Genomic DNA, 26,975 nt, shown 5'->3' with positions numbered 1-26,975 from the left:
CTCTGTAATACAAGATGAAATCAAACAAAATTCAACTTGCCCTTAGTGAGGAGGGGAAGGTAGGGCGCTCCCCTCATGATTGCATGTGAAGCGCTGCATATAAGAAACATGAAAATCACAACCAGCGTTCAAAGCAAAACTCTGCTCAGCAACTTAATAAGTCCTTTATTTGCAATGCTCCATTTCCTCACCTTTCCAGTTCCCGATGCAAAAGAAGCAATAATTTCTTAAATAAAGAAAGCAAAAAAATATTTACAAAATTCCACAATTAATAATCGATGGATTATCTAAAGCACCTCTCTGCATCTGGACTGCCGTTTCTGTTGGAAAAGTATACACTGCAATTACATCAGCAATTTGTTTCTGAAAAATAAAACTGGAAAAAAAAAAGTATTTTTTCATTATATATTTACAGAACGTTCCTGAAATAAGTTTCCACTTAAAGTAGAAAAGGCTTGCGGATCGTTTCTGTTTTTTTTTTGTAACTTTATATATTTTCGTCAAGTCAATTTCTGTAGATTTCAAGTTTCACCGGTGATTGGGGTCATTAAGTGTCCTCTATGACAGCTCAGGGTTAAGTATAGAAGAGGTAAAGATGAAGAGTCAGTCAGTGTGAATCACTACTGGGGATGGGTGAGGATGGCTTAGAGGAAGCATTAAGACCAACCCTAAGTAGTCAAGGTCAAAACCAATCCTTCATGTTTCTGCCCTCCGTAAATTCATGATGGGGAAACAGGAAGAGAAAATAGGCAACCTTTGCTTTAAAAATGCCATCCATCAAATCAAGATTAGGTCATGTACATTTCTCCTATCGACGTTTCGTCCACTGTATCATCAATAGAAACACTTCAGTCATGCTGCACACTCCAGTAAGGGACAAAGACATAGGAGCCGAGATTGGATTGAACACACATTATGGCATGGCGATACCCACGTATCAGAAAACCCACTACACCACACACCCCGTGGTTTTATTCTCGCAGATCAGATGTCAGGCATTAGAATTATCTAGAACCTTTAAAAAAAAAAAAAAGCAGCCTGTTGGGTTTGTATTCTTGTGAGAAAGTTTTGTAGTGACGTGGGATACTTCAAACCTCTACAACAAGCAATCCTGCTGTATCAGTTTTTAAGTCTATTTGAGGAGGACACTTGCTGTGACAAGCAGGTGGGGGAAATAATGAGGAAGCAAGAGAGGGAGGGTGGAGAGAAATTATTGTTTTCTGAGTCCATCCCTCAAAGAAAACAAAAAACAACAAAAAATAAAGATTTATCCTCATTGAGGATTGATTAGAGTCTGCCTCTCAGGCAATATTGTCTGTGACTCTTCAGCCTTTTGTAGAGCCCCCTGCCTTGCAAAAGAAAGGATTGGGGGGAAGAGGGGGAGCAGCTTTCAATTCAGTCTTTTATTCCTTGTCAGACTCCTCCTCGGCCTCGCGGAGCCAGGTGAAGAAGGCGGTGACTGACTTCAAGGCCACACCTTTGCCCGTTTGCTCTGCAGGGTCTTTGCTGGATTCCCAGTTGTAGAAGGCTTCCTCTTTAATGACGTCCTCGTCGTACAAGGCGTCAAAGAACATCCGCAGCAGGTCTACAGAAACGGGTGGCAGAGGTCAATAAATATCTGGCATTGAATGTAATGAGAAGCAGTTTGCTGCTGCAGCGGGAGGAGGAAGAGGGAAAGTTCATGCAGTCCAGTTTGTGCCGTCTGCTGGCGTTAATAAACCTAGAAACTAGAATCACTTTTGAGGCGGTGGTTGGTGCAGTTTTCATTAGCATCACAAAATAAAGTATAGTCACATCACTTTGAACTTGCCATTGTCAAATGGACTGTAGCTAAACACAAATGACGGCACCGGTGAGCCTAAAATAAAGCTACTTACATTAAAATCAGGTGTATTCCTCTTATTTTAATGTAATTAAATAATTTCCAAACATGTGAATGGATGAACTCTGTCCTTTCAAATAACAAACTACTGAAAACATGCCCAGATTTGACTGTTATATTAACTTCAATAACAGTTAAAGCCTGAATGGTATGAGAGCCTCCGACTTGCCCTAAAAGCATTCTTCACATGGCCACTTAGTGGTGAGGTATCGGTTATACATTGCTCCCGTCAATACTCACTCGCCGGCTGCTCCATGTGAACCATGAGAGCCTGGAGGGCGTAGAGGGCCTGCAGTTCCTTCTGCTCGTCGGACAGGTACCTCTGCAGCAGATCGGCCCGCTCCTTGATCTGCACTGCGTCCACCTTATACGGGCTGTCACCTGGAGCAAGGAGAGGTGAATTCAGAGATTACAACAAACAAGCTTTCATCACGGAACATCAATACAGCAGCAACGCTGACATATTTCAGTCTTTAAGAACTCATAACGCTGGGCAAGAATCATTTCATTCAGTCACACTTACATATAATGGCAGACTGACACACTGAGGTCATCAACGCTCGTACAAACTGGTAGGAAACGGTTTGCTGCTCGTCCAAGTTAGCCTGAGAAAAAGACAGAACAACACAGATTAAGTGGAGACTTCAATGATTCCTCATGAGCTCCAGCACGAGCAGGTTTCACACACACCTCGGCCCAGTCGATGATGCGCTGGTTGTTGGCCTTGTCCTGGATGAGTCTGTCCAGCTGTTTGCTCAGCTCCTCACCAGTCAGGACCTTCTTCTCATCAACTTCCTTCGACTCCAACTCTTCTCCTGTGGTGAACTCCACTTTCTGAATCACGTCATACAGAAAAGAGACATGTCAGTGATAGATTCACCAGCCTGTTTAATTCTTGATGTTATAACACACAGGAGGGATCTGTAAAGCCACTAGATTGTATTTATGTCAATCATTTGCTGCAAGTAATCATTTTTATGCCTATTTAACAAATATCATATATTCTGACGGAATATTATTAAGGACCCTCTTCAATATGGTCTCTTTAATTTCCCCAAACAAGATGTGGAAAATATATTTTAAATAAAAGTTTCCCCCTTTTACCTCCCGGTGTTTTTAGTTGGTCGTTTCACTGTCTTGGACTACTTAAGGTTTACTGACCTGCTCGGTGACAAACTTGTTGACGTCTTCATCCTCTGGCAAGAAATCACTCCAATTCAACCCTCCCTCAGCCCACATTGCCCCAACCTTCTTCGGGGTCTAAAGTGTGGTAAAAACAATAAATCCAATGAGTATTGTTATGAAACGGTTGTGAAAAGTATGCATTTAAAAATGGACACGCTTTATCAAGAGGGTGGATTAATGAACATCATACCATTTCATTGCAGAGCAACTTGAGGATCTGCACCAGCAGCACACCAGCCTGCCCCAGAGGCACGAGAGGCTTGGAGATCTCCCTGGAAACAACACACCAAATCATGCATTCAACCTTCGATGAACTATTCTATCATTCAGTTGTTTTATTCTTTACCAATATTACTGAAGCTATCGTTGTAATCAATGCCAAAAAAAAAAGTTTAGTGTCGTCAAAGGAAAAGTGAAGAGAGGGGAATTTCAGACACGTGTGACTACCAGCACCTCTGTAGTGTTTGGGAGAAATTAAAAAAGATGTTTTTGAGCAGAATGCTTTTTGTTGACTTCCAGCTCACCTGAAGATCTGGCCCATAGGGATGCCTCCCTCACGGAGCATGGGGGTGATAAGTTCAGCCAGGTAGAGCCAGATGTGAGGTATATCTATGGCTGTGTCTTCTGCAGCCTCGAGCATATCTTGAAGCCTACACAAAAAAAAAAGCACTCAATCTCCTCTTCCTGTAACGAGTAACTAAAAATGCACCCAAGGTTAAAAAAAAGTTTCAATCATCGGACTTGCAGTGTGATGTTTTAACCTGTTAACGCTCACCCTTTGTAGTATTGCTCTGAGGGCAATACCTCCGCCTTGACAAGGTGGTGCAGCAACAGGCCGGCACGCTCTCGAGCAATGGTGCTGCGCTCGAGCGTCGATTCCACGACGCTCCGCACGAACACAAAGAGCAGCGAGGCACTGTTGAGTTCTGTAACACACTGCAATGCCTCCTACAGCAGCGGCAGCAAAAGAGGACGCACACATGGTCAGCTGTCAGAGCATGGTTACGTCCACACTTTTAAATAAAATTCAACGTGTCAAATGAGAGTTCCCATGGCGCTGTATTTGTACCTTCATGTCATTAATGTGAAGGTATTCTTCAATGATGGCGTTCGACTTCTTCTCCAACTCCTCTTCACTCAAGGCAGGTTTTGGAAGAGCGGGGGGGAGGGTTGGAGCGCTCTCCCGCTTAACTGCAGAGAAAAACGTCACAGTAAGAGTTAGAAGTTAGAAGTATTCCGATCTCTGCGCGTGAACAGCATGTCCTCCATCTTTATTCCATCATATCTATATCAAATATTCACTTTTGGTCAGTGTGTTTTTCACCTGGCAGATCTTTACTTGGAGCCCGGTCCCTGCTGCCTCGGTCCCTGCTGCCTCGGTCCCTGCTGCCTCGGTCCCTATCGTCGGTCATGCTGGCCACGCGTCGCACAGGCTCAGTGGCGGCCCGGAGGTCGCCGGCCCTCCCTCCGCGCTCTTGAGACTCTCTGCTGAAGCTCCTCTTGGTGATTTGGTTTGGGGTGCTGCTGCCGTCACGGCCCTCACGATCGCCCTTTTCTCTGTCGCCACCACGGTCACGGCTGGAGCTTGACACAAAAGGTTCACACTTTCCAACAAATCCAAATCCAGGGTATTTACTGTATAAATAGTAGACGAAGTAGACAACATGGGCAAAAGCACAGGACATCTTAGCAGATGAGACAATATGCAACTAAATACCTCTGAGGAGCTTTGCGATCAGAGTCAGTTGTTGCCGACAACGAACCGGACTGTTGAAGGGCTGAGAAGCGATTGAGGGTGCTGGTCGCTGGACGACCGGAGTCTAAAAACAACCAGGAAAAATTAACTCTCCAAACACAAGAACATCTTAAAAACTCTTAAAGTAAATTGTTTACCTGACTCTCCGCTTGCTGGTTTTGCTCCAGTTCCTCCACTGCTGCCTTTCCCCCAGCTGCCCCACATGCCTTTTCCTCCTGGAGCCAACAGTTGATTGTTGAAGTCCAGAGAACCAGGCTGAAGGGCAACACAAAAGTCAGATGAACAAAAAGGTTGCATACAAAAGGCAAGCCCCACACATCATTAGGTCCAACTTATGACAGCTTAGTTGTGACTTGCAATTCTTTCAATAAATAACATGATAAAAACGTCCTTGTTAAAGGGTACCTTTGTGATCTTGCTGAGGCGGGTGGTGTCGATGGGTCTGTTCTTGGAGATGGGCACTGTGTTCCAGCCCTCATCCTGAGGCTGGCTGTTCCGGCCGCCTCCTTGTGAGTGAGAGCCACGCCCCCCCATGTTACCCCCCATTCTACCACCTCCCCCGCCTCCCTCTTTCTTGTTCAGAAGCTGCTGCTGGACTTTGATGTGTTCCCTGTGCTCCTCCATCTCTGCCTCCTTGTGAATCTGGTCAATGGTTTTAGGACCCTGGTCTCCTCTACGAGGTACCCAGCTACACTGTAGATCACAGATGGAATATGGTTATCAAACAGTCAAACAGCCCCCAGCACATTAATGTTAATGTCAACATTCATTGTTCCCAATAAGATTTATATTCCCGGTGAATTACCTCATACAAGGTATGAAACGGTTCTTCTTCAGGACTATTGGTTAGCATTAATCACCTCCATAAATCCCTGTTATAGGCTCGTTATTGAAGTATATCTTTAATATTTACCCTTCTTAGGTCAATGACGTCTTGTAGCATGAAGCGGATCCTGGATGAGGTCTTCTTCTCTTTGATTATCTTGTCCATCTGCGTAAAATACTGATCCATACGAGGCTAAGAGGGAGAAGGACATAAAAGCAGCTTTTATGAATGATGTTAAAAAAATAATTAAAGGAAATTGCTGAATGAGTTAGTTGTGAGTGTGTGTTCACGCTTTACTTACCTTGGCCTTCTCAAAGTCCAGGTCTTTGCCAATCGTGGAGAGGAGCCTGCAGAGACACTCCACAGACTCTTCATCGTGATTCTTCAGTAGTTTCACTACACAGTCGTGCATGATGGCCTCAGTTAGCATCTTCAGCTTAAAGAGCTCCCCAATGAACTTAATATTCCCCAATGAACGGCGGCGGGCCTGGTCTCTGGAGTCCTGTAGCTCCACCCTCAAGCGCTCACGCTCCTCTCCCTAAGGGCAGACTTTTTGCTTAGTGGTGGCACTATGACCAATTTAGTCAAAAAACAAAAAAAAGACTGTGGCGGTCAGAGACGGGAATAGATCTAATTTCTTACTTCTTTGGCAGCCTCTAATTCCTTCTGCTTTCTCTCAAAGATTTCGTCATCATCCTGGTCCTTCTCGAACTCTTTCTGGCAACGATTGAGCAGCAGTTTGCGGAAGTTGACAAAAACTCCCGGCTTGTCTGAGGTGGGGACTTTCAACTGCAGAAGGACAACATTGAGCACAGATATTACAGAATACCCATTTTCATATTGCGGATAATAATAAAAAAATACTTTAAAAAAAATGCAAGTGTGCGATTGTGCCAGAACAGAAAAGGACATGACTTACCCCCAAAAGGCAGCGGCACATGTTGGCATAGGCCACAGAGAAGTTGGGCTCTGAGATGGCCTTCTCAAAGATGAGGTCAATGGTTCCTTTCAGCCTCTCCTCTGTGTCTATCGTCAGTTCCATCACTTGTTTCATCAGCTCCTGAAACTTCTGAGGAGTCAGCTTGTTGAGGATGCTGCGCAGACGCTTGAACAGCTCCTTAGTCTGGGCCTGTTCGGGATCATCGTCTTCGACTTCGGCTTCCTCTGCGTTACGGCTTCGAGTGGACTTCTTTGCCGTGGGCTTCCAGGCCTTCTCAGCCTTGTTGAGCTGCACGTCGTCGCCGAGGGACATGCTGCTGAGGATGATTTTCCTTGGCTCTTTCCTCTGACCCTGCTGTGAGCGACGTGGGCCAGGGGGCTAAAAGTTGGGGGAAATATAGAAAAGGGGTTAGAAACCAAATCTCATACTGAAAATCCAAACAGAATGACTTAGTACTTATATTCCTTGTTTATATAAAATATTTCCTTGGATTACAACCTGGAATTTAATTGTATTTTCGAAATTTGTAATAATTTGACACCTGAGGGCAATAGGTAATTTGAGATCTTATTTATGTACAGGCTTCTACTTCTTTTTCACTATTTTGTGTAAACCCATTACATTCATATGACAGATTGAAATGCAACAACATAGGAAAACAGACAAGATGGGTGAACACAAGGCACTGTACAGAGACAGATCATTATTGCCATTATAAAAAGGGTCCAGAAAGACATAAGAGAAAAATGTCCCGTACCGGGCCTCGGGGTCCTCCCACCGATCTGCTCCCAAGGTTCCCCAAATACGAAGGGGTAAAATCAGGACCAACATTCATCATACGAGCTGGGTCAGGAGGCCGCATTGGAGTCTTGTTTGCCTGAAGTTAAAGAAAGCGGGAAAGTAATTAAATTGTCCATACAAAAATCAAAATTACCCTGACGAGCGTCAGGTTTCACTATGCAGCTTCTATTTCAATATCCACCTTTTAGTCATTAGAAGGCCATTATGGCACTCATGATGTCACGCAGACCCTACCTTGTCCAGGACCACGTCACTGATGCTGGGCAGTCCATCGGGTTTGTTCATACTGGCACTGATGAACTGGAAGCCCAGGAGGAACTCCCTGTCGTACCGCTTCTTGTCTTCGGGGTCGATGGGCTTCCATTGCTCTGAGAGATGTAACAGACGTGTTTCAAAATAGGGAGTAAAGTGCTGCCTTTCAAGAAAAAAAAGAAAAAGGATTCACTTCAATGGTGGCTTTTCCTAATCACAACATACCTTCTTTGTACTGGTATTTCAGGTCAGTTGGCTCAGGTGTGGCTTTAGGTACTGGGTTCTGCTTGTCCTCTTTCTCCTCCCAGGTCTCATCTGGAACCTCAGCAGGGGGCTCAGGTGGAGCATCAGGGACAGGGTCGGCCTGAGTGGACAAGGGCTCAGGGGCAGGCTTGGCTTCTTGCTCCTGCAGCCAAAAAACAAACCAAACGAATCAAAATAGGGAACGTGATGAAGTATTTTGATGACCCAGTTACCCGGCAGAGAATGTTGTTTTGATACCAAAGAATGATATTGATACAGCTGAAACTGCTCAGACACTTGAACACCACAACCCTGTGTTGATTTCAATCTTTCATGCTCTTTCAGACTGTTACACACTTCTGTGAAGGCATCCAGGAGGTCTCCGATGGCCTCCTTCTTGTTTAACTCCTTCATGTTCTTCCTCTTCTTTGGCACAGAAGTTGCAGCTTTAAAACAAAAGAGGAGACTGCATTGACAGGCACAATTCATAACAATCACAAATGCATCCAGAATAAGTTCCACCAACCTTGCATAGTAGATTCCTCTGTTGGGCAGCTAACTGAGGCAGGAGGAGCATCCTCAACTTTCTCCTTCTCATCCTCCATCTCCTCCTCTTCCTCCCGTTCTTCCTCCTTTTCTTCCACTTCCTGGGTAGGCATTGACGTTTTAGCCACAGGTGCTGGTTCCTGAGACGGAGAAGCGTTAGGCTTGTCAAGGGGCGTAGTGTCCCCATACGCGTGGACTCCCCATGTCTGTTGCTCAGACAGTTCTTCAGACAGTTTCTCAGACAGTTCCTCTGTGTCCTGAGGGAGGCCGTTGGAGAGAAGAGGCTCCACCGCTTCAGTCGGCGTGGGTTCAGGTTCAGAGCTCAGGGCGACGTTGTGGGTCTGTGGAGCAGCAGGTTCCGGCGCAGAGGGCGGACCTGGAGAGGCTTCAATTTCTGTCTTTGTAGCCTTCTCTGCTTTTGTCTCGTTATGCAGGGGAAGTATTGTGGCAGCCTCAACCGCGGGCTCCAATTTAGCGCTGGCTACATGCTCCTCTTTTTCCAATTTCTTCACTTTCTCTGTCTGCTTTTCCTCCTTTTCTGGTGCTTTCTCAGCTGGAGCTGGGGAAGCCTGTGGTTCTTCCATTTTGACAGCCGCCTCCTGTGCTGCTAATGATGCTGAAGGGCCGACTGGAGCGTCAACCGTGTCACCAACTTTAGTATCAACTGTATTTTCTGCCTCAGCAGGAGGAGCAGTAGATGGTGATGGTTCTACTGCTGCTGCTGGGAGGGAAGACGGAGACTCCAGGTCCTTAATCAAAGGGGATGGCACCTCATCAGCAGCGGGTGTTGGGGTTACAAATTGTGGGGCTAACACAGCCGGTGGCGGCGTTGTCATCTGGCTGTCCGTTTCCTGTTTGGCCTCCTCTTCAGGCTCTATATTTGCTGTGGCAGGAGGTGGAGGGGTTTCAGCGCTAGCAGAGGGCTCAGTGTTTTCATCTGGTAAATGAAACAATTTAAATGTTCACGATAAGGGAAATTTATAATACAGGAATCGTTTATGATATAAACCAAACTGAACTCACCTGTTCTCGTCACTGTAGTGGCAGCCTGTGTAACTTCACCATTAGTCTGTGCGGGACTTGCATCTGATGCGCAGGTCTACAGTCACAAAACACATTTAATTAAATCCATGGGTTTAATGTAGTCATTCAATAATTAAATAAACAAGACTGCTTTAAAGACGCATTGATTGAGCAATATGGTCATTTCTGTTTTGTGTTGCATTTTGCTAAGTGTTTTAACCAACCCAGCAGGCAAGTCACTACACTTAAGAAGATTGAAAATTACCTGTAATGTAACCAACAGTTTGTTCTTTGCTAGATTCATGCTGTGTTGATAGAAGATATTCACACACAGACGTGAAAAAACGCAATCCACTGTATGAATAATTCATCATTTGGGAGCTTAACCGGTTGTTCATACGAACCAGCCAGTTTATTCTCTTCTAAATCAGAGTTCAATATTGAACTGCTATAGAATCTTTTCTTATGTGAATTCCAAAAAATATTTGGTTCCACGTTTGGAAAATATACTTGACATTCATTAAAGCAAACTTCCAATGTAGACCATTAGTATTTCTTAAGCAAAGTATTTTCCACAAAAATTGTGTCAGTGCAGAATAGCTACAGACATTTTTGATTTCTAAAGTAAGAAAATAAAATATCCATAACTTTTCAAGACTGACAGTCAACTCAGCCTTTAACCTTGGTCACAAACATGTTCCCTTTGAATCTCTGTTAGAAATACAAAATAAAATAAGGCCTAAGGCTTCCTACCTGTGGGGGAGTCGGTGTGGTGGTGGACCTTCCACCTGACATGATCTCCTCTGTGATATCACGGCCACCCTGGTTGGGATCTCGTATCCTTATCTATAAGACGAGGTAAATATTGGTTAGGTTTCTGAAAAACATGCATCCGACATCAGAGTACAGACAGTATGCAAGGATGCAGTCTTTTTGGATCTATAGCTGCCACCCATCATGATACATACTATTGTTATTTACAGGTAAAAGGGAAAGTTCCACACTGAAAACAATACTCTCTGTCCATTCAAATATTTTTTTTGACCTCAGACAAGAGGCGCGCTGCCCTTTTGTTGCAACACACTACCGGTTTGCGTTCCCTCTTTGGTGGCCCTGGTGGCTGTGCCGGTGGTTGCTGAGGAGGCAAGGCTTGTTGCTGTTGCTGGGCGGGGTTGATCATTACTGGTGCCGGCTGGACAGCTGCATTGTACGGCGTCTGAGCTGGATAGTATGCTCCTGCTAAAACAGTAAAATAAAAAGAAAACATTCATGAAGATACTTAAGACGCATCTGGAAGTCACAGCATCTGTATCCTGTAGCTGTGACCAAAAGGATTTATCATGTTTTTCAGATACACCGTAAGGCCATTTGTGGGTTTAGGCCACAACACACCTATAGCAAAACAAAACCACTTTCCATTTTACCATGACGCAGCTACACACTTTGTGTAGTGTGCGGATAAAGATTGAAATGTATACTTCTAGAAGTATAGAGGCTAATCTGGAAGCTGGTTTATGTGTAGTGCCACCAACCTACTTTTGAAGTGAACAAATGACCAAAACAAGGAAAGGGAACCACGGATGTTACCGGCCGCTAGTGTGTACGACGTTCAAGTTATTTGGTCTCAAACACACAATGAAACTGCTAATACCAAAGACTTTTGAAGTAACAACATTCCCAGTAAGACTGAAGGTCCCACAGAAGCAGCCTGTGTAAGTACAGTGTATAAAATAGCATACATACTTGCAATACATTTCTTTCACAGTAACCCTTTGAAATAAAAAATGGGGATGAATATGAAATTGCCTAAGTGGAAATTATGGCTCATCTAACAAGAAATCTGCGGGCTGGCAGCGGCACACCAGACAGAATTTATTTTTTTCATATAGAAATTATTTCTGTAAAGCTAAGGTAGGATAGCATATAGTAGAATACATATTGTAATGTAAATGTAAGCAACCTTCACTTTGTATCTCATTTGAAGTAAAGATGTACGTTACCAAAAAGAGAAGCATATTTACAATGCGATCAGAGAAAGGAAGTGCCACAGATTTCTGCCACTACAGCCTGCTGACCAACACACAAGCACACACACTACTCACCAGGGTAGCGCTGGGAGGTGAGAGGAGCACCGTGGAGAGAGAGACGGCCGTTCTCTCGCCCGCCCCCTCTCCCCCCACCACCCCGCCTCTCCCTCGCAGCAAGAGAGGGCTCTGAACCAACGCAGCAAACGAGAGGAAGGGAGAGGGAGGAAGGAAGGAGAGAGGGCAGGAAGAGACAGATGCAGAATGAGTTAATGAGAGGATCCAGAGGAAGCAGGGTGTTAAAAAGGTCCCATGAAATGAACAGCGTATTCCACCTGTGTTCCTGGCTGCATCGTGTTCTTGTGTCTTATGCAAATGTTGTTGTTTTTTTAAAAGATACATAATTTTATCCCCGGAAGATTTAGGTTATTTTCACTGAATCATTTTACTCTGATAGAGCGCGTGCATTTGATCCAGTTAGTTTTACCCACTCAATGCCTCGCGTCAAGAATCTTGAGAACTTTTGTCCAATACAAAAAATTATCACTTGCAGCAGAAACACATGTCAGAAGTATGTTCGCAGGAGTGCAGTGGCCTTCCAGTTTAAAGTCTTTGCCCCAGATATTTCATTAAAAATTTTAATTTGATGCATCCAGCAAAAGAACAAAACCCTGATCTCAAATTCATTTCATGGAACCCGCAAGGCAGTGTCCGGTGAGACTGCAGATAGAAAGAACACAGGCAAAAGCAGAATCAAGCCAGACCACATGCAACTAGCTGTTGACCACGTAGAGCAGTGTTTTGACCCAGAAAGACATTAAACACCAACACCAACCGGCGACGCAAATCCACAACAAGCCCAGCGATAACTTATGGGGCGTAAAAATGGACTAGGGCTTAACAGACATGCTTCAACCTGGCATCTCTGTTGTCCCCTTTTAACTGACAAGCGTCTATGTCTGTTGTTACTCTTGGCTGCCGCTGGTCTTTGTCAAAAACTCTTACCATACGCAGGGTATTCAGCAGGGCTAGTTCCCGGATAGAAGCCCGCTGTCCCACTGGTCACAGGATACTGCTGAGTAGGAGGCATATATGGGGTCCGGTACTGCAGAGTCAAAATAAATTGTCAGAGACAACAACAAAAGATGTGAAATTTGGTAGTGTGTCCGGTCAGAAATCTACTACAAGATGACAAATCCTTTTCTAAAAACGTATTTTGGAAGATAAGAAACTGACTCATTGTGCCCAAGCAACGAGCAGCCAGAATTGTTTTGCTCCAAATCTGCTAAATGCTTTTCAATTTTTACCAAATTTAAATTAAAAAAACAGCTAGATGATCCAGGGAGGCTTCCTTAACTATTTATAACATCGCTCACTTTGGAGGAGCAAGAACAATCTCCTATTTAAGCAAAACATCTACAGTTTCAAATAGTCTTTGAACAAAAAATACAAAATTCCCGTTACATTTTGGCCACTACGTCAATATGATGAGCAAACAATCAGTATCATGTCGGCCGTTTTTGGAAATACCAGTAGGTGTGTTGTTAACAATGGGTCATTATTAATGTCAACGAACCTGTCCAGGGGAGATAAAGTAGCCCTGAGGGGAGCTAGCAAAAGACAGCTGCTGCTGGGATATCATCATCATCTGGGAGTTGGGCGAGTAGACGTGAGTCGGTCCGACAGGTCGTGGACCACTACTCGTCTGTACCCTTGGAGCACTGGTGGCCATGGCTGGTCGGTTCTGATAGTAGCTCTAGAAAACAGATGAGGGGGAAGAAGGATGAATATTTTATCACAAGACAACCTGTTGCTCTGTGTGTGCAATCATTGTCTACCGTGTGTGTGTGTGTCCTGTCAGACACACACGCTTAACCTGAGCTGAAAGCAGTATGTTCAGTTCTTCGGTTACACCGAATCTAAATTGTACAAACTGTCATGTGTCCCTGAAACAATGGGGTTGGGCCAAGTTAATGGAAGGCGGAGGGGGGTGGGGAGACAACAAAGTGAAGAGCCGTTACCTGTAATGCTCTGTATCCACCCTTCAGCCGCGCAACACATGAGCAGAGAGCAAGAGAGGGAGTGAGATTAACGTGAAGATGAAAGCAAGAGACAATGTGGAAGCTTAAGGTCCAAAGGTTTAAGAAGGAAAAGTATGAGGCAGCAGAAAAATATCTCAGCCACGAACAGTAAGCTCAAACATCCACATGCAAATCTATATGTTTTTTAAGAATGACTTCAAAAGGGCCGCAATCGCTAGTGGGGAATTTAACCATCTTAGCATGCTGCAGGTACTTAAATCAATTTTCTAGTTGTACAGGAACAACAAATAATAAGGCCAGTCCTCTGGCATTAAAACATTGTGCCATTAACTTGAGAAAGAAATGGCAGAGAAATATAAAGTTCCGGCAGAAAAATAGTATAGTATAGATCTAAATGTTAGGAGACCTGAGAAAAATTAATCTAATAAACCTTCCCATCCAATTTTTCAAATTGTGGAACGGGAAGCACAAAGGAGACAGTGGGTAAAGGAAAGTGAGAGGTGTTAGTACCTGTTGGTGTAAAGTACGAGGGCCTGCAACAAACTGAGAGGACACCAAAAGAGAAGAAAAGTCAAGATTGACATTCAAAGAGAAACACACACAAAGATTAAGCCAAAGCCTTGAGGAGAAGAAGCTGTGTTAGAAGTCTTTGTGAAGGAGTAGGAAAGGGATGGTTTACCAGCACAAGCCAAGAAATACCACACTTGAGACACTTAATGCAAAAACTTAAGCAGAAATGGGGGGGGGGGGGGGGGAAGACAACATTGTTTGACCTTTACCTGTCTGGGCTGCGGTGCAGAGTTCATTTGTGGAGGTGGAGGGGTGGCGAAAACGAGAGAGGGGGGCTGTCCAGGACCATAAGCGGCCTTGAAAGGACAGAATGGCAGATAAAAGACATGTCACCAAACCTTAAACTACTGAAGACGGAAATTCCACAAGGTCAGGGACACTCACCTGTGTCAATCCAGGGGATGGGGAAGGGTTTGGGACAGACGTAGGTCCCGTTATAGGCTGTGGTGGTTTGTTCATTTCACGTTCTTTTATGGTTCTGCATTAGGGGGGCTTTGTGTTGCCAGCCTGTCTAAGGATGGGAGGAACAAGAAGAACAGAAAAAATTAACAAATTAGGGAGTTAGGTATTAAAGTAAGCAGTTGAGCAGAGAATTCTATTATAAACACATTCTACTATTATTATCTTCATATGATGCAGTCATAGAGGTTGGATATTGCTCAAAAATGTAAAACGTGAACCTTAAGTGTGGCATCATTTTACATACAGGGAGGGTGTGGTCTGTGGTTTTGCCTATGATAACACCACCACCTCCCAAAATGCTGGTTACTTGCATGGCTCACGCATGCAGTCTTACGAGCAATTATTGTAATCATGATCTGCAGATTCCTTGCTCAATCAGATAGCAATGGACTCCTGTGTCGTAGATCCACCCAAACTGTTAGTCGAAAAATGCTCATGATACCGATTTTTAAAACATCGCAAAAACGGACTTTTTTGCTGCTCAGAAGAAGAAAAAAAACATTCCTTATAGATCATGACTGTCGCCAAATAATTTCGACAGGGCCGGATAGTGTGAATTTAAGAAAATGGATACCTTAGGTCAAAGTTCATTGACTGTTAACAGTGGCTTCCATGCCCCCTGGTTGTGCTAGCTACATGTGCACATAGTCCACTCAAATAACGGTAAATCGATATCCGTTTGGAAACAAACGCAGTTTTCGAATCTCTAAAAGGAATAATAACAATAATAATAAATAATACAGTTGTATGTGTTTACTGGAATAACAGACATACTAGAAATAATAAAATCCGATGAAAAACCCCTAGCAGACGTGTCATCCACCTGCTGACACATGAGCTGTCGTTAGCTGCTAGCTTACGCCATGCTTCTTTTAGACAGGGCATCAATGTAAAAACCTACCATATGGTTCGGTCAGCAGAGATGGCTCCCGGGCTTACGAAGAGTCAGTAAACGTGACAGCTAGTCTAGCAAAATGTCCTCACGTGTTCTCAGTTAAGTTAAAGGACGAAAGGACATTTTACCGGCCCGCTAACAAGGCAGTACTACCGACCGAAGCAGGTTAAATCCGTTAGCCAACAGCCGGCTAACACTGACGTTACGTGTCCCACTATCAGACATTTCACTCGGTTACGCTACGTGGCTGAACGCTGAGCCCACGCTTAACTTCACAAGTAACCTTACATCGAGCTCAGTTTGATAGTTTAACTGTGCCGAAGGATACCATGTGGACTAATCAAAACCCGAGAAAAGCAAATAAGCCGGTGCTAGCAATAACTGATAAGGTTACAGTTAAGCTAATGTCGGATAACGTTAGCAGCCCAGCCCAGTCCTGTCATCCGATGTGTATTTAATTACAGGCCCAGCAAGATCCTTGAGCAGATTAGACCATCAACCCTTACATCAAACTTGCAAATACCATGACCACAAAACAAATGACATTAGGTTTTCTGTCAAACCATTCCAATCAACAAGCCAGATCTAAAACGGTCTGTAAAACACACCACATTGAGCGGCAAGGCTACCTCGCTTTAAAACAGCAAGCTTTCGGCTGTCATTTCTATTGTCATTTCATCTTACGTTAGCCACGCATCTCTAATTATGGCACTTTTAAGAACCTACCTTTTCACAAACGTTCAAACATTACAATGTTTTTGATTTAATATATTGTTACATTTCTGCCAAGGTTAGCAAGCTAGAGTTGGTGACTGACAGCCAATAGGGCCTGTTCAACCAGCTAACGTTAGCTAGCTAACCTGTATGCCTTTGACCAAAATGAAGCCAGGCTTGGGTGAACTTTAAGCTATTACTTCCACCGTCAGCTGTTTTTATTCTTACCAGGAATCAATACTGAGTATGTTGGGAAATCGGCCTCTGATCAGTCTTCTGTTACTGAAAGTAGTGGTGTTGTAGCTTGTCCTTTACTCCAGAAGAAAAGTGATGCCCTTCTTGGCTATTGACTTAGCGGGCTAGCTAGCTTACCGGCAGATGGGGTAAGTGCTACTGCTGTCACTTCGGTTTAAATCCCCGGGCGTGCAAAAGTGACAGTGCTAAAAATCAAATAATATAGTACTTCGGGAGTACTAATGACAACTCCGATGGCCCCGAAAAAAGCCTCTGGACCGGAGGTCCATGATCAAGGCGTCGATGGTGACGGATTGCCGGTGAGGTATTTACACAACTGTCGCAACAGTAGGCTCAGAGCGAGGCCATAATGCGATGTTTCTGGTGTATGGAGCCGGTTCGCCTCCAAGTCGCATGGGTAACTTCCGGGAGAATTACGTTTTGATGCCGTTTCCTTGGTCATGTGATACAGGTGCTGAACTCGATTCATCAACCCATTGCCTCGCAATCTGATTTTCAAAGTACAATATTAGCTGAAACAAACGCACTCATATAATGAAATGAATGTATTGGTACGCAGCATTACACAGCTGATACAATATTAAGAATTAAGTCCTTTTCAACTTTAATTTCGACTTTAGTGTAATGTAGCTAATAGAATGTCTCATATTATAAATATATTTATACTCTACATTTATCTGAATAACTTATATATGATATAATAATGGCATCACAATTAATTTGACAATTTTTTTATCGACTAATCTTTTCCTTTGTGAATTCCTTTAAAATATGATTATAAGAAAATAGCTAATATTGAATTTCTCAAAGCCCACAGTTCAACAGTATATTTAACACACTTCTCTGAGAAACTGGATAAAAAACATGTTATGGGTGTTTACTTATAAATTATATATATATATATATATATATATATATATAGCATCATTTTTGAATGGCCTTTCAGAGTAGCCAAGAGCACAATGGCCTATATTATTATCACAAAGGACATGTCCTCACCCAAAAAGATGTTTATTTATTTATTCTTTTCTGAAGTCTGAGGAAATGCAGACTGAAGGATATGGCTGCTGGAATGGAACAATGTGTTCCCTTACAGGTGCAATCATTACGGTAAGGATTTTAGTGGTTATTTTGTGAATTTTGTTCTGCATCTCCAACACTACCCGTTATATTGTTTATCAAGCATATATACTTATTGTATCAATCTTTTTACACACCAGGAGGGTTTTAACATTTACAATACAACCAAGTAGCAACAGCATTGGTTCTTAACTGTTTTTTGACATTGAAAGCAAAAGTGGTAAGATTGTTCAATACTCTGTCAATTGCAATACAACAGTGCACTTTTTTAGTGATATGTGATGAATTCCATTACACCATTACAAAAAAAACATACTGTCACCACAAAAGAGCATTAAAAAGCTTTATTTGACCAAATTCAGGAGGGTGCTCACAAACCATTGATCCCATAACACAGGTAATGAAATATCATGTATTGAACGAACAGCAGTAGCATGATTGATCACAGGATGGTCGATTTGTAAGTAATGGTAGTGCAATGTATCAGTTTCACGATTGCTTTTCTAAAAATACAACTACAACAAGATCACAAAGAAAATACATATGAAAATTTTTGGGTAGAGTGTATGCAGTGTGTTTGAAGTGCCCGAATCACTGAGGGCCGAGTGAGGCACCGCATGCTCCGTGGTTGTCCCTAGTTTTTTTCCTGGCAGGAATGGAAAGTGCAGGATTTCTCCAGATCTGTTGGTAACAAAAAAAGACAAAACACATAATTATCCTGTATGTGATGTGTCGTAGATAAAGAAAAACAATTGTAAAGTTAATATTCATACTGATTCAATTCTCTTGATTTAACCAGCAGTAATACAAACCTGGAGTACTGGCAGTGCACTGTCTGAGCGAAGTCATGGCATCCATGTACTCTGCTCCCAAAAACCTCTCATAGCTTGTTCCAGCTTCAACTTCCTGGAGACACTTGGTGGAGTCCTTGAAGAGAAGGTTCTTTCCTGGTTCTGATTTAAACATGCTAAATGGGCCATCGCTGCTGGAACCTAATCTAGACTGTAAAGGGACATGAAAGGAAGAGTGGAATTAGTTCCTTTATCAAGTCATTTAAACATTTGTATCAAGGTAAAAATAAACCCTCAAAACAAGTGTGCAACCCCCCCCAAAAAAGGGAAAATCCGCATCATCACTGACCTGCTCTGCCAGTAGAATACGAACAACATCTTCGCGGATCTCTGGACGAGTGACCACGGCATGGGCTGGCACAATAGCCAGGTGACAAGAGGCATAGTCTTCGACTTCCACCGGCTCCTTCCCAGGGCAGATCAGCTGGTAATCACTTTTGTGCTCTTTAACGAGAAGAATTGCAATTTTATGGTTTTCTACCAAACGGCAAATTTGCAGCTTGGATGTGGACGGGTCAGCGTCAGTCTCTTACCAAATTCTAGAATGGTTGTGTGTTTGATGAAAGCAACATCACCGGCACCCTCAGCCAGACATCTATAATGATATGAAAAACATAACTTAGGCCATATGAAGATGGACTCTACACAGTGAACTATAAGAGTAATCAAAGGAATAGTTTGCCATCTTTGGAAATATATTATATTTGCTTTGTCGGATGAGAATATTGATACCACCATTATGTCTCAGTGGTAAGTGCAGAGCTGGAATTGTAAGGCAGTTAGCTTAGCTTAGCATAAAGAATGACAGCTAAATAGGCTTTCTTCAAAAATATCGCCCAAATAATTGAATATGTTTTGATATAGTAAAATATTACTGTAAAAAACTCTTTGAAAGTCCAAGGGGAAGATTGCACCATTACCATTACATGTAATTTACCCCAAAACCACAAATTGCACAAATTTTTACATCAAACTAATCAGAAATAGATAGTCATTTTTAAAAAACGCTGGTAGAACTTTGGAGAGAGCCTTGCTAGTTGTTTTTGTGCTACGCTAGGCCTGTTGGTTAATGCTGTTTTGCTTATCTCCCAAACATGAGAGAGGTGTCAATCTCTTCTAATTCTCAGAGAGACAGCAAAGGCCCCTATTTCCCAAAATGCCAAACCATCCTTCGGGCATACGCGCGTGTAAAATGACGTGCGAAGAATCCTTTCAGCGATGCATCTTACCTCAAGGCTCCAGCGTAGCCGTAGTACCGCTCCTCGGAGCTGGCTTTGCACTTGAATTGATCTCCCACCGTTTCCCCGCTGCCGATGCACTGAGTACAGAATGGAGAGCTGGGCTCTGCTCCGGGGGCGCAGCCACTGCTGAAGAACTTGGCTGAGGAGAGGAGCGGGATACGGTGTGTTGGTGCTTCACTCGGTGTGTGGAAAAGGAAACCCTGTCTCCTAAGAATATAATTCTACGCTCAAGGAGGAATATTACCTCACTTGGCTTTAAGTTGCTCAAATATACTGCAACCAGGAAATAAAGATGTTGCTCCAAATGGACTTAAATGTGTAAGCATTTTACGGCCCGCAGACACTTACTGAAGTCGCAGTCACCAGTCTTTTTGTGTATTTGACCCATGGGGATGTTCCAACCAGCAGTTCTGCCGACGCCTGTGTGGCAAGACTTTGTGCCCTTCAGCTTGTCCCAGGTCACCCCTGAGCCCTTCTTCACCACAGCGACAGCATAGTAAGAGGAGGCTTTGGCTACAGGATTGAAAGCACAAAAGCGTGTGAATCACAAAACTATTTGCCAGAAAATTTAGATTTTTCATTCGATGATCACCAAATTTCGGAGATCTTTTTCAATCGAGGCTGTTTCATAGCCGGATCACACCCTTTTTAAGTAAATATATTTTTTTGTTTTCGTTTTAATGTACGATATATCTTTTGATTTAGTCTGTCTCACCTCCTGCGGTGCCGCACAGCTCTGTGGAGAGAGGAAAAGATTCAAATATTAAAGAATAGAAGTTGAAGACGGGTAAATAAATCGCATGTCGTCTCTCTGAGGCTCCCACCTTCGCTGTACTGCTCCACCATCGCAGGAACCAGACCACACTTCCCAGCGGTGTACACCTGTCCTCCATCAACTGCCATTGCGTCAGCCTCTTTACGCTACCGAGTAACAGAAGGATCATCAAGTGACCAAAAACTCCTCAAACAGAAACCCAGAGGTTGTGACAAAATACTTTCTTTTTTTTACCATGATCTTTGTCAGGCACTCTTCAACTGTAGGGGCATTCTGGCATATAATGGTGGCACCGTTGAGAATATTGATGCTCCACGAGTCACACTTGCTCGTCTCGGCGTGACCCACAGCGCACCATTTAATGGCAGAGGACGTAGCGGGAGTCGACTCTGGAGAGGGAAGCGCAACCATGAACCCGGGGTCCGCAGTCCAGTAAGGAGTAAGATGTGTGTTTCTATCTGCTTCTGTTAAAAGTACCTTTCGTAAGGGAACTGATGCTACTCATGTAGCCGGCACCCAAATACAAGAAGGAATCCATGCTTGGGGGCAGCTTCACCAGCTTTTCTGTTGAGTCTTTGAACATCAGGTTTTTGGAAGGTGCAAAGGCTTCGGAGGAGAAGAGCCTGAAGTCCTGAGGGCGTTTCTAGGATTCAAAGAAAGGCGGGGGGGGGGGGGGGCACACATGTAGCGTGTTAGAGTTATAAATAACAATAGTTTCGTTTAATCACCAAAATCAAAAGTTAAAAAAAGATTTTATTTATTAATATCAGATATTTAGTGTCATACCTGTACTGCATCGAGGCTACTCCAGATGAGTTCAGCCAGCTGTGGGTCCTTACGGCTGACAACAGCGTGAGCTGGTGCTCTGGCCAGGTAGCAGCTTTTGTATTGGTCAATAGGGGCCCTGGTGTTATCTTTACACAGCAGCTCATAGCCGTCCTTCTCCGACTCTGAAAGTTTGCCACAACAATAAGACAAAAGCTCGGACAATCTTCCACTGCTCAATGAAGAATGAATATACTTCTAATAAATGTTTAAATGGCCTTTCACATATGGGTGGGTCAAAGTCAATAATTCATCTTGACACAAATTTTGTAATACTTGTGACAATTATAACCAAAATTGAGAATCATAGCTGTTAAGTTAGAGAAAGTGCTATTTAAGTATTATAATGGCAGTAGTAGAAGCCGGTATAACAACAGGTCTGTTTTTAAGATGAATATATATATATATATATATATATATATATATATATACAGGTATATATACAGTATAGAATCAGTTTAAAAATGGGGACTGGTTTGTTTCATTTGCCTCTGAATCATGTCATTGGCAAACCAAGTCGCTCCCCATAATACCCAGCGAATGTGAGATGTGTTGATGCCCAAGAAAAGATCTGTTGCTGTTGTAAATAATATAATAATATATAATAAATAATGGTCTAATACTGCAGAGTTGAGGGAACTGACAAGTCTAACTGCTTACATTACTATAAGTCCATACCTGACACTAGAACAGAGACTGTGATACTGACCTGGTACAGTGAGGTGCTTCACAAAAGCCACGTCTCCAGCACCATCCTTCAGACACCTATTAAGAAGACCAGTCGACAGGTATATCAACACCAACGGTACAGTGTATTTCCACTGGGTTTAAGAAGAATTCACAGGTTGGATATGTGGTCATATTTGGAAAGTAAATGTGTATGCATCGATGAACTGAGAAGGACCAATACTGACTGGAAGGCTCCGCTGTAGTCGTAGTAACGCTCACTGTGGCTCTTGGAGCAGTCTCCACTGCACAGCTTACACAGACTTTTCCTTGTGGCCCCGGGAACACAGCTGGACGAGAAGAAAGTGCTCACCGCTGCAAAAAAAGAGAAAGAAATGCAGGGGCAAATTTTTAGAAACAGCAACATAAGGAAGGTTTGTCCAGTCCTTGGAGAGCAGGTTCACCACCTACACCATTAAGACAGCTCGAACCAGAATCCACAGATACAGGTTCTATGATGCAATGTGCAGCTAAAGCCAGCAGCGACAGGAAAGAATGTTTTAAAATGAAATCACAAAATGGGGCTGAATGTGCCACACTCTTTGTGTTAATCAGTGAGTTTTAGTGGTGCTGCTATGTCAATTGTGAACAGATTTCCCATGTTTCTAGTCTTAATGCTAAACTAAAGTAACTGGCAGCCAGCTGTAGCTTCAAACTGACAGGTATCCCATGACATGAACGACAGGTGCCTGAGCCTAAACAAAGAAAATAAAAATCCCTAAAAGAAAAGAGAACAGTGTCCTCATTGACAACATTTTTAATTTTAAACTCTAGATCCTTTGACACAGCTCCATTTCACACTGTAACAAATCAATGGTGAACACAACTTTTTTTTGTTTTGTGTAACTTACCCTCCTCGAGGGGTTGGTCTTCAATGCCTGTCCACTGAATCAAACCCATTGACACAAGGGTCCCGATGGGGATGTTCCAGCCCGCAGATTTCCCCAACCCAGTGTGGCAGGATTTCTTCCCCTGGAGATCTCTAATGCCAAATGTAGTGCCCTTCTTCACCACGGCAACAGCGTAGTAACATGTGTCCGCAGCTGGTTGTAAGCAGAACAATTGTGAGTAAATAGTAAATACATATAAATATTTAGCGGTGAAGACAGCTTATTATTGAACGTACTGGTGCCATAGTCCTCAGCAATAATGGGCTGCAGGTCATAATTGACCTGTCCAGCTGTGTAGATATCCCCTCCATCCAGAGTGATGGCATCTGCCTCACCAGCCTGGTGAAGGGGCAGGAAAAAAAACACAAAGTGTCAGCCACCAGCAACATGATGCTCAAGTTTTCCAACAATTGTAGCTAAAGAAAAAAAGGAAAAAATACATAATTTGGTACTTTATACTTATTCCACAACATTCAAGCGGGGAATATTTGTATGTTTTTTTCTGTCCTACATTTGTTTGATGGCTGCTGTGAACAGGTATTTCTTATATCTACGACATTTTACAAGGAAAACATAGAATACATTTCTAAAATGAAATGCAGCTTTGAAGGTTTAATAAGTGACGCAATTGCCTCCACCTCAGCCTGCAAATACATTGATATGCATATTACGTATGAATGCATCGAAAAACATGTATAACATCATTAAATATTGGCCATTGACTACTATAACGGTACTTTCATTTAGCCTTTTATTTCATCAATAAAAGGCTATAACACATCTAACATGTCGACAACCCTTCTGGAGTGCATATTCTTATTATTCATACTTTAAGTATATTACGCCATTCACACGTCAGTACCCTTACTCATTACAACATTGATTACAATTTGTATTTGTGATGGAGTTACATTTTGGTGTCTATACTTTTATTAAGATGGCAATGATTTAGTCATCGGCAATAACAAAGACAGCCAAAGACAGAGCTGTGAAGAAGTAAATAAGTAAACAGTGATAAGCCTATTTCCCTTAGTGCAGGCTCTGGATGATGTTCCTCTCCTCACCTTAATCGCAGTGATGCAGCTGAGGACGCTTTCCCTCTTCACGCAGGAGAAAGCCGGAGCACTTGCGGCGAGGGCCCTACATTTGTCATGTTCTCTGTCCGACGTGACGCACCACTTCACCGTGTCAGCGGGGGCCGCGAACGCGGTGGCTGCAAATACAGATGGGTGAAAAAAGATAGAAATTCAGGCTCACTGAGAGTTGAGTTTAGTAAAGTAGAGACTTAGATGGGAAAGGATATTACCGAGGCATCCGAGCAACGCCACGAGGATGAGAGTCTGCATGTTGTTCGTTGGGGTCTCCAGGTCAGCGGGGCTGGCTGTCAAGGGGGCAGCTGTGGCTTTTATAGCAAACCCCGGGCCGAGCTGGAGGGAGGGGGAGAGAGGGGTGGAGAGGGAGGCTGGGGGGGGGGGATGAAATCAGGTTTCCTATTTTGTGCGTGCGTTGTACTTTTATGCGCTGGTGCATGACACAGAGAGATTAGGCGAGATATCCGAAATGTCCACATAATGGTAATAATGGACACAGACTTCCCTTTGAAACCACACCAACCATGGTTTAAATCTGTACTCTAGAAAGAACTAGAATGAATAGTTTAACATAGTTTAACACCAAGACAGAACATGATAACATTTATACATCCAACGAAATAATGAGTATGAATGATTTCCTTTTATTGTTTCTAAGTATGGTTTTGAATGTGTGTTCAAGGGCTTTGTTGTTTCATGTAGTTCAGATACTTTACTTTAGTAAAAGTAGTAATATAAAGAAATGAAAAATGTATTCAGAAGTTCTATTCAATATAACCTGTTTATTTCTAACAGTGTTGTATTGTTATGCATTATATTATATTATGTGTGTCACTCATAGTGGAGATAATCTTACTTCATATATGATTGATTGCCTTACATCATAGTTGCATCATATTTCGTAGATTAACAAAATTCATAAAATAAACAGTAACTACAGCTGCCAAATATACACATGAGTAAAAATAGCAATATTACTTTCTGAAATGTGGTGGAGAAGAATTGTACTTAAGTATAGTATAGATACATAGTATATTTGTCAATAGTTACTCAGCCACTTTTAGACCATCTAAGAGAAAAAGCCTCAATTTGGGATAAACGTTCATTTATAAGTATTTTACTCAGAAAAGCAGTGACCCACATAGAGCTGTGTTTACAGAATCAATGTTACCCAATACGAGCAAAGGTTCTTTTTTTTTCTTTTTTTAAATTGAACCAGAGATGCCTTATTCTTTGTTCCTGTGAATCAAATATTTAAATAAGCTAGATAACTTTCACAGCAGATTGCATGTTTCAGGAAAAGCCTTTGGTGGCGCCACTTTGGAAAATCCAAGGTGTGATACTGGCCGAGTGGATGATATTCTTTACTGTGACCACATTGGTGCTGTATTATAACAATGGTATCCTCACCCTGTTATTCCTTCTCTTTAAGGAGACAGTTTTGTGTGTTGGGTGTAAAAAAAACAATGAAATGCCTGGAGTAAAGGGACTTAATAAATACGTTAACTTAGCCTGAGATGGAAAGCAAAAAAATTGATTGATTGACCAGAGTCCAGTCTGATAATCCTGCGTTTAGGGTAGAACGTCCATGAGGAGCGAAACTAATAAAAGATGTTCTTAAAGTTTCTTTTTTAAGAGAATGGTCACCACATACTTGTCTCTCCCTCTCTTTGTACTTTATTTTTTAAGATGAACTAATACGTAACTAACTGTCTTATTACAATACTATTTAAATTCGATGGGATTTTAAAAAATCAGTCCAAGACAAAAGTGTAATTGAGATTAATCTGTACAGAATGAATTAAGATATATCAGTGAATAGGAAAAAGTCACACGCTGACAGACACCTTTTTATCTATTCTATGCTTTTATCACTTGTTGTTCTGGGTTTGCACCCTCAGGGTTGAATGCACTTATTGTAAATCCTTTTGGATGAAGATTAAAGAAATTAAAGTTAAGTAAATCACAGCCTCCAGATGTGTCTCGCACCAAAGCTCATCATGGGACTGTCCGTCCCCCTTCACGTTAAATGAAATATCACACAGTATAGTATACAAGTATCCTCCTCCACCAGCCTCTTTGCCAGATTGTCGATGTTGCCTCGATGCCGCCCCGGTAGCCGCAGGCTTTGTCTGCACTCTGATAGATTTAAGACTCGTTATCTGCCTCGTGGTTATCCGGCTTTCAGTCTTTGTCCCTGAGACAATTTCTTGAACCCTCACAGATGACTGAGCCTTTGTCATTCTGTGCTGACACTTCACTCAGCAGCCTCGCTGTGATGACACCTCTTGATAACGCAGCCGGCGCGTCAATGGCATCACTACTGCGCTGTTGAGCACAAGTCGACGTCTAACTCCTGCTTTATCCACACCACAAGCTCAGAGTATTATTCCACACTTACGTACTGTTTCTGTTCAAGTGAGCAGAATGTATGCCGGAGGTAACTCATTATATATGGATTTAAGGATTCAAGGCTTAGAAAACCAGATGCACATTTAGGACAACTTCCAACGTATGCATATTACATTTCTTCTAACTCATCTACCTGAAGTAACTGGGATTCTTGTGTTTGTCAGGGATTACAGTCCTGTAGGCCGTCCTGACTTTGCTCAATGACCGAGCGGATAAGCTTAATGATTGTTCTCCATGCAGGGGGCGGGTGAGGTGGGGGGGGGGGGGGGGGGGGGGGGGTTTAATAAGGCAGATTGGACGTTACTCACAAACCTTCAGTCTGACGTCCGGGTTCTGGGTGAAAAGCTACTCAATCCTACTTGAGTTAAATCGCAGATGCATTATCAGCCAATTTCACTAAAAGTGTAACGGACAAAATAACAAAAAATGTCATATGTAATAAAACAATATTTTATCAATACATTTGCACACAATTAGCATACTACCTTAGCTGTTGTGGTTGGAGCTAGTTAAGTAGGTTAGTGTGATTCTTTTATAAAGTGTGTCGCTTACCTCGTTTGACCGTAAACATGATTATAATTAAGTTTATGGATCTTCCTTTAGTGGAATTACTCAGACACAGCTTCATTTGTAAAGTATCTCAAGATAAAAAAAAGTCAATCACTGGT

General features: G+C 42.7%; 2 protein-coding genes across 11 annotated transcripts; both read right to left on the bottom strand.

Annotated features, from left to right (window-relative positions):
• Positions 1 to 465: 465 nt before the first annotated feature.
• Positions 466 to 16,828, bottom strand: eif4g1a (eukaryotic translation initiation factor 4 gamma, 1a). Of its 10 annotated transcripts, none has more exons than XM_037458615.2 (32): positions 16,390 to 16,828; positions 14,475 to 14,601; positions 14,300 to 14,386; positions 14,031 to 14,063; positions 13,500 to 13,520; positions 13,055 to 13,234; positions 12,484 to 12,583; positions 10,500 to 10,693; positions 10,208 to 10,300; positions 9,455 to 9,530; positions 8,412 to 9,368; positions 8,243 to 8,331; positions 7,868 to 8,048; positions 7,625 to 7,758; positions 7,347 to 7,466; positions 6,569 to 6,967; positions 6,292 to 6,438; positions 5,951 to 6,187; positions 5,737 to 5,841; positions 5,229 to 5,516; positions 4,961 to 5,078; positions 4,785 to 4,887; positions 4,392 to 4,651; positions 4,137 to 4,258; positions 3,843 to 4,015; positions 3,592 to 3,717; positions 3,258 to 3,339; positions 3,044 to 3,142; positions 2,573 to 2,716; positions 2,406 to 2,487; positions 2,123 to 2,263; positions 466 to 1,585 (listed from the first exon to the last, which is right to left on the bottom strand). In XM_037458615.2, the coding sequence occupies exons 2-32, from the start codon at positions 14,547 to 14,549 to the stop codon at positions 1,404 to 1,406; spliced, it is 5,148 nt and encodes a 1,715-aa protein (XP_037314512.2). In that variant the 5' UTR covers positions 14,550 to 14,601; positions 16,390 to 16,828; the 3' UTR covers positions 466 to 1,403. The 10 variants fall into 10 exon arrangements, with proteins under 10 accessions (XP_037314512.2, XP_037314518.2, XP_037314516.2 ...); XM_037458621.2 differs by having other exon boundaries at positions 10,542 to 10,693; XM_037458619.2 differs by having other exon boundaries at positions 10,500 to 10,690.
• A 997-nt stretch (positions 16,829 to 17,825) lies between these two features.
• Positions 17,826 to 26,893, bottom strand: tfa (transferrin-a). The gene is made up of 18 exons (XM_037457779.2): positions 26,860 to 26,893; positions 24,111 to 24,266; positions 23,869 to 24,017; positions 23,041 to 23,143; positions 22,766 to 22,957; positions 22,103 to 22,229; positions 21,898 to 21,953; positions 21,150 to 21,313; positions 20,841 to 21,006; positions 20,598 to 20,752; positions 20,413 to 20,509; positions 20,304 to 20,324; positions 19,937 to 20,101; positions 19,577 to 19,727; positions 18,881 to 18,942; positions 18,637 to 18,791; positions 18,309 to 18,498; positions 17,826 to 18,177 (listed from the first exon to the last, which is right to left on the bottom strand). The coding sequence occupies exons 1-18, from the start codon at positions 26,876 to 26,878 to the stop codon at positions 18,131 to 18,133; spliced, it is 2,175 nt and encodes a 724-aa protein (XP_037313676.2). The 5' UTR covers positions 26,879 to 26,893; the 3' UTR covers positions 17,826 to 18,130.
• Between the last annotated feature and the right edge of the window lie 82 nt (positions 26,894 to 26,975).

Source organism: Pungitius pungitius, chromosome 15, assembly GCF_949316345.1.
Source record: "Pungitius pungitius chromosome 15, fPunPun2.1, whole genome shotgun sequence".
In the NCBI taxonomy this organism is placed as follows: Eukaryota; Metazoa; Chordata; class Actinopteri; order Perciformes; family Gasterosteidae; genus Pungitius; species Pungitius pungitius.
Note: the sequence above shows the minus strand (reverse complement) of the source record. Positions and strands in the feature narration are given on the sequence as shown.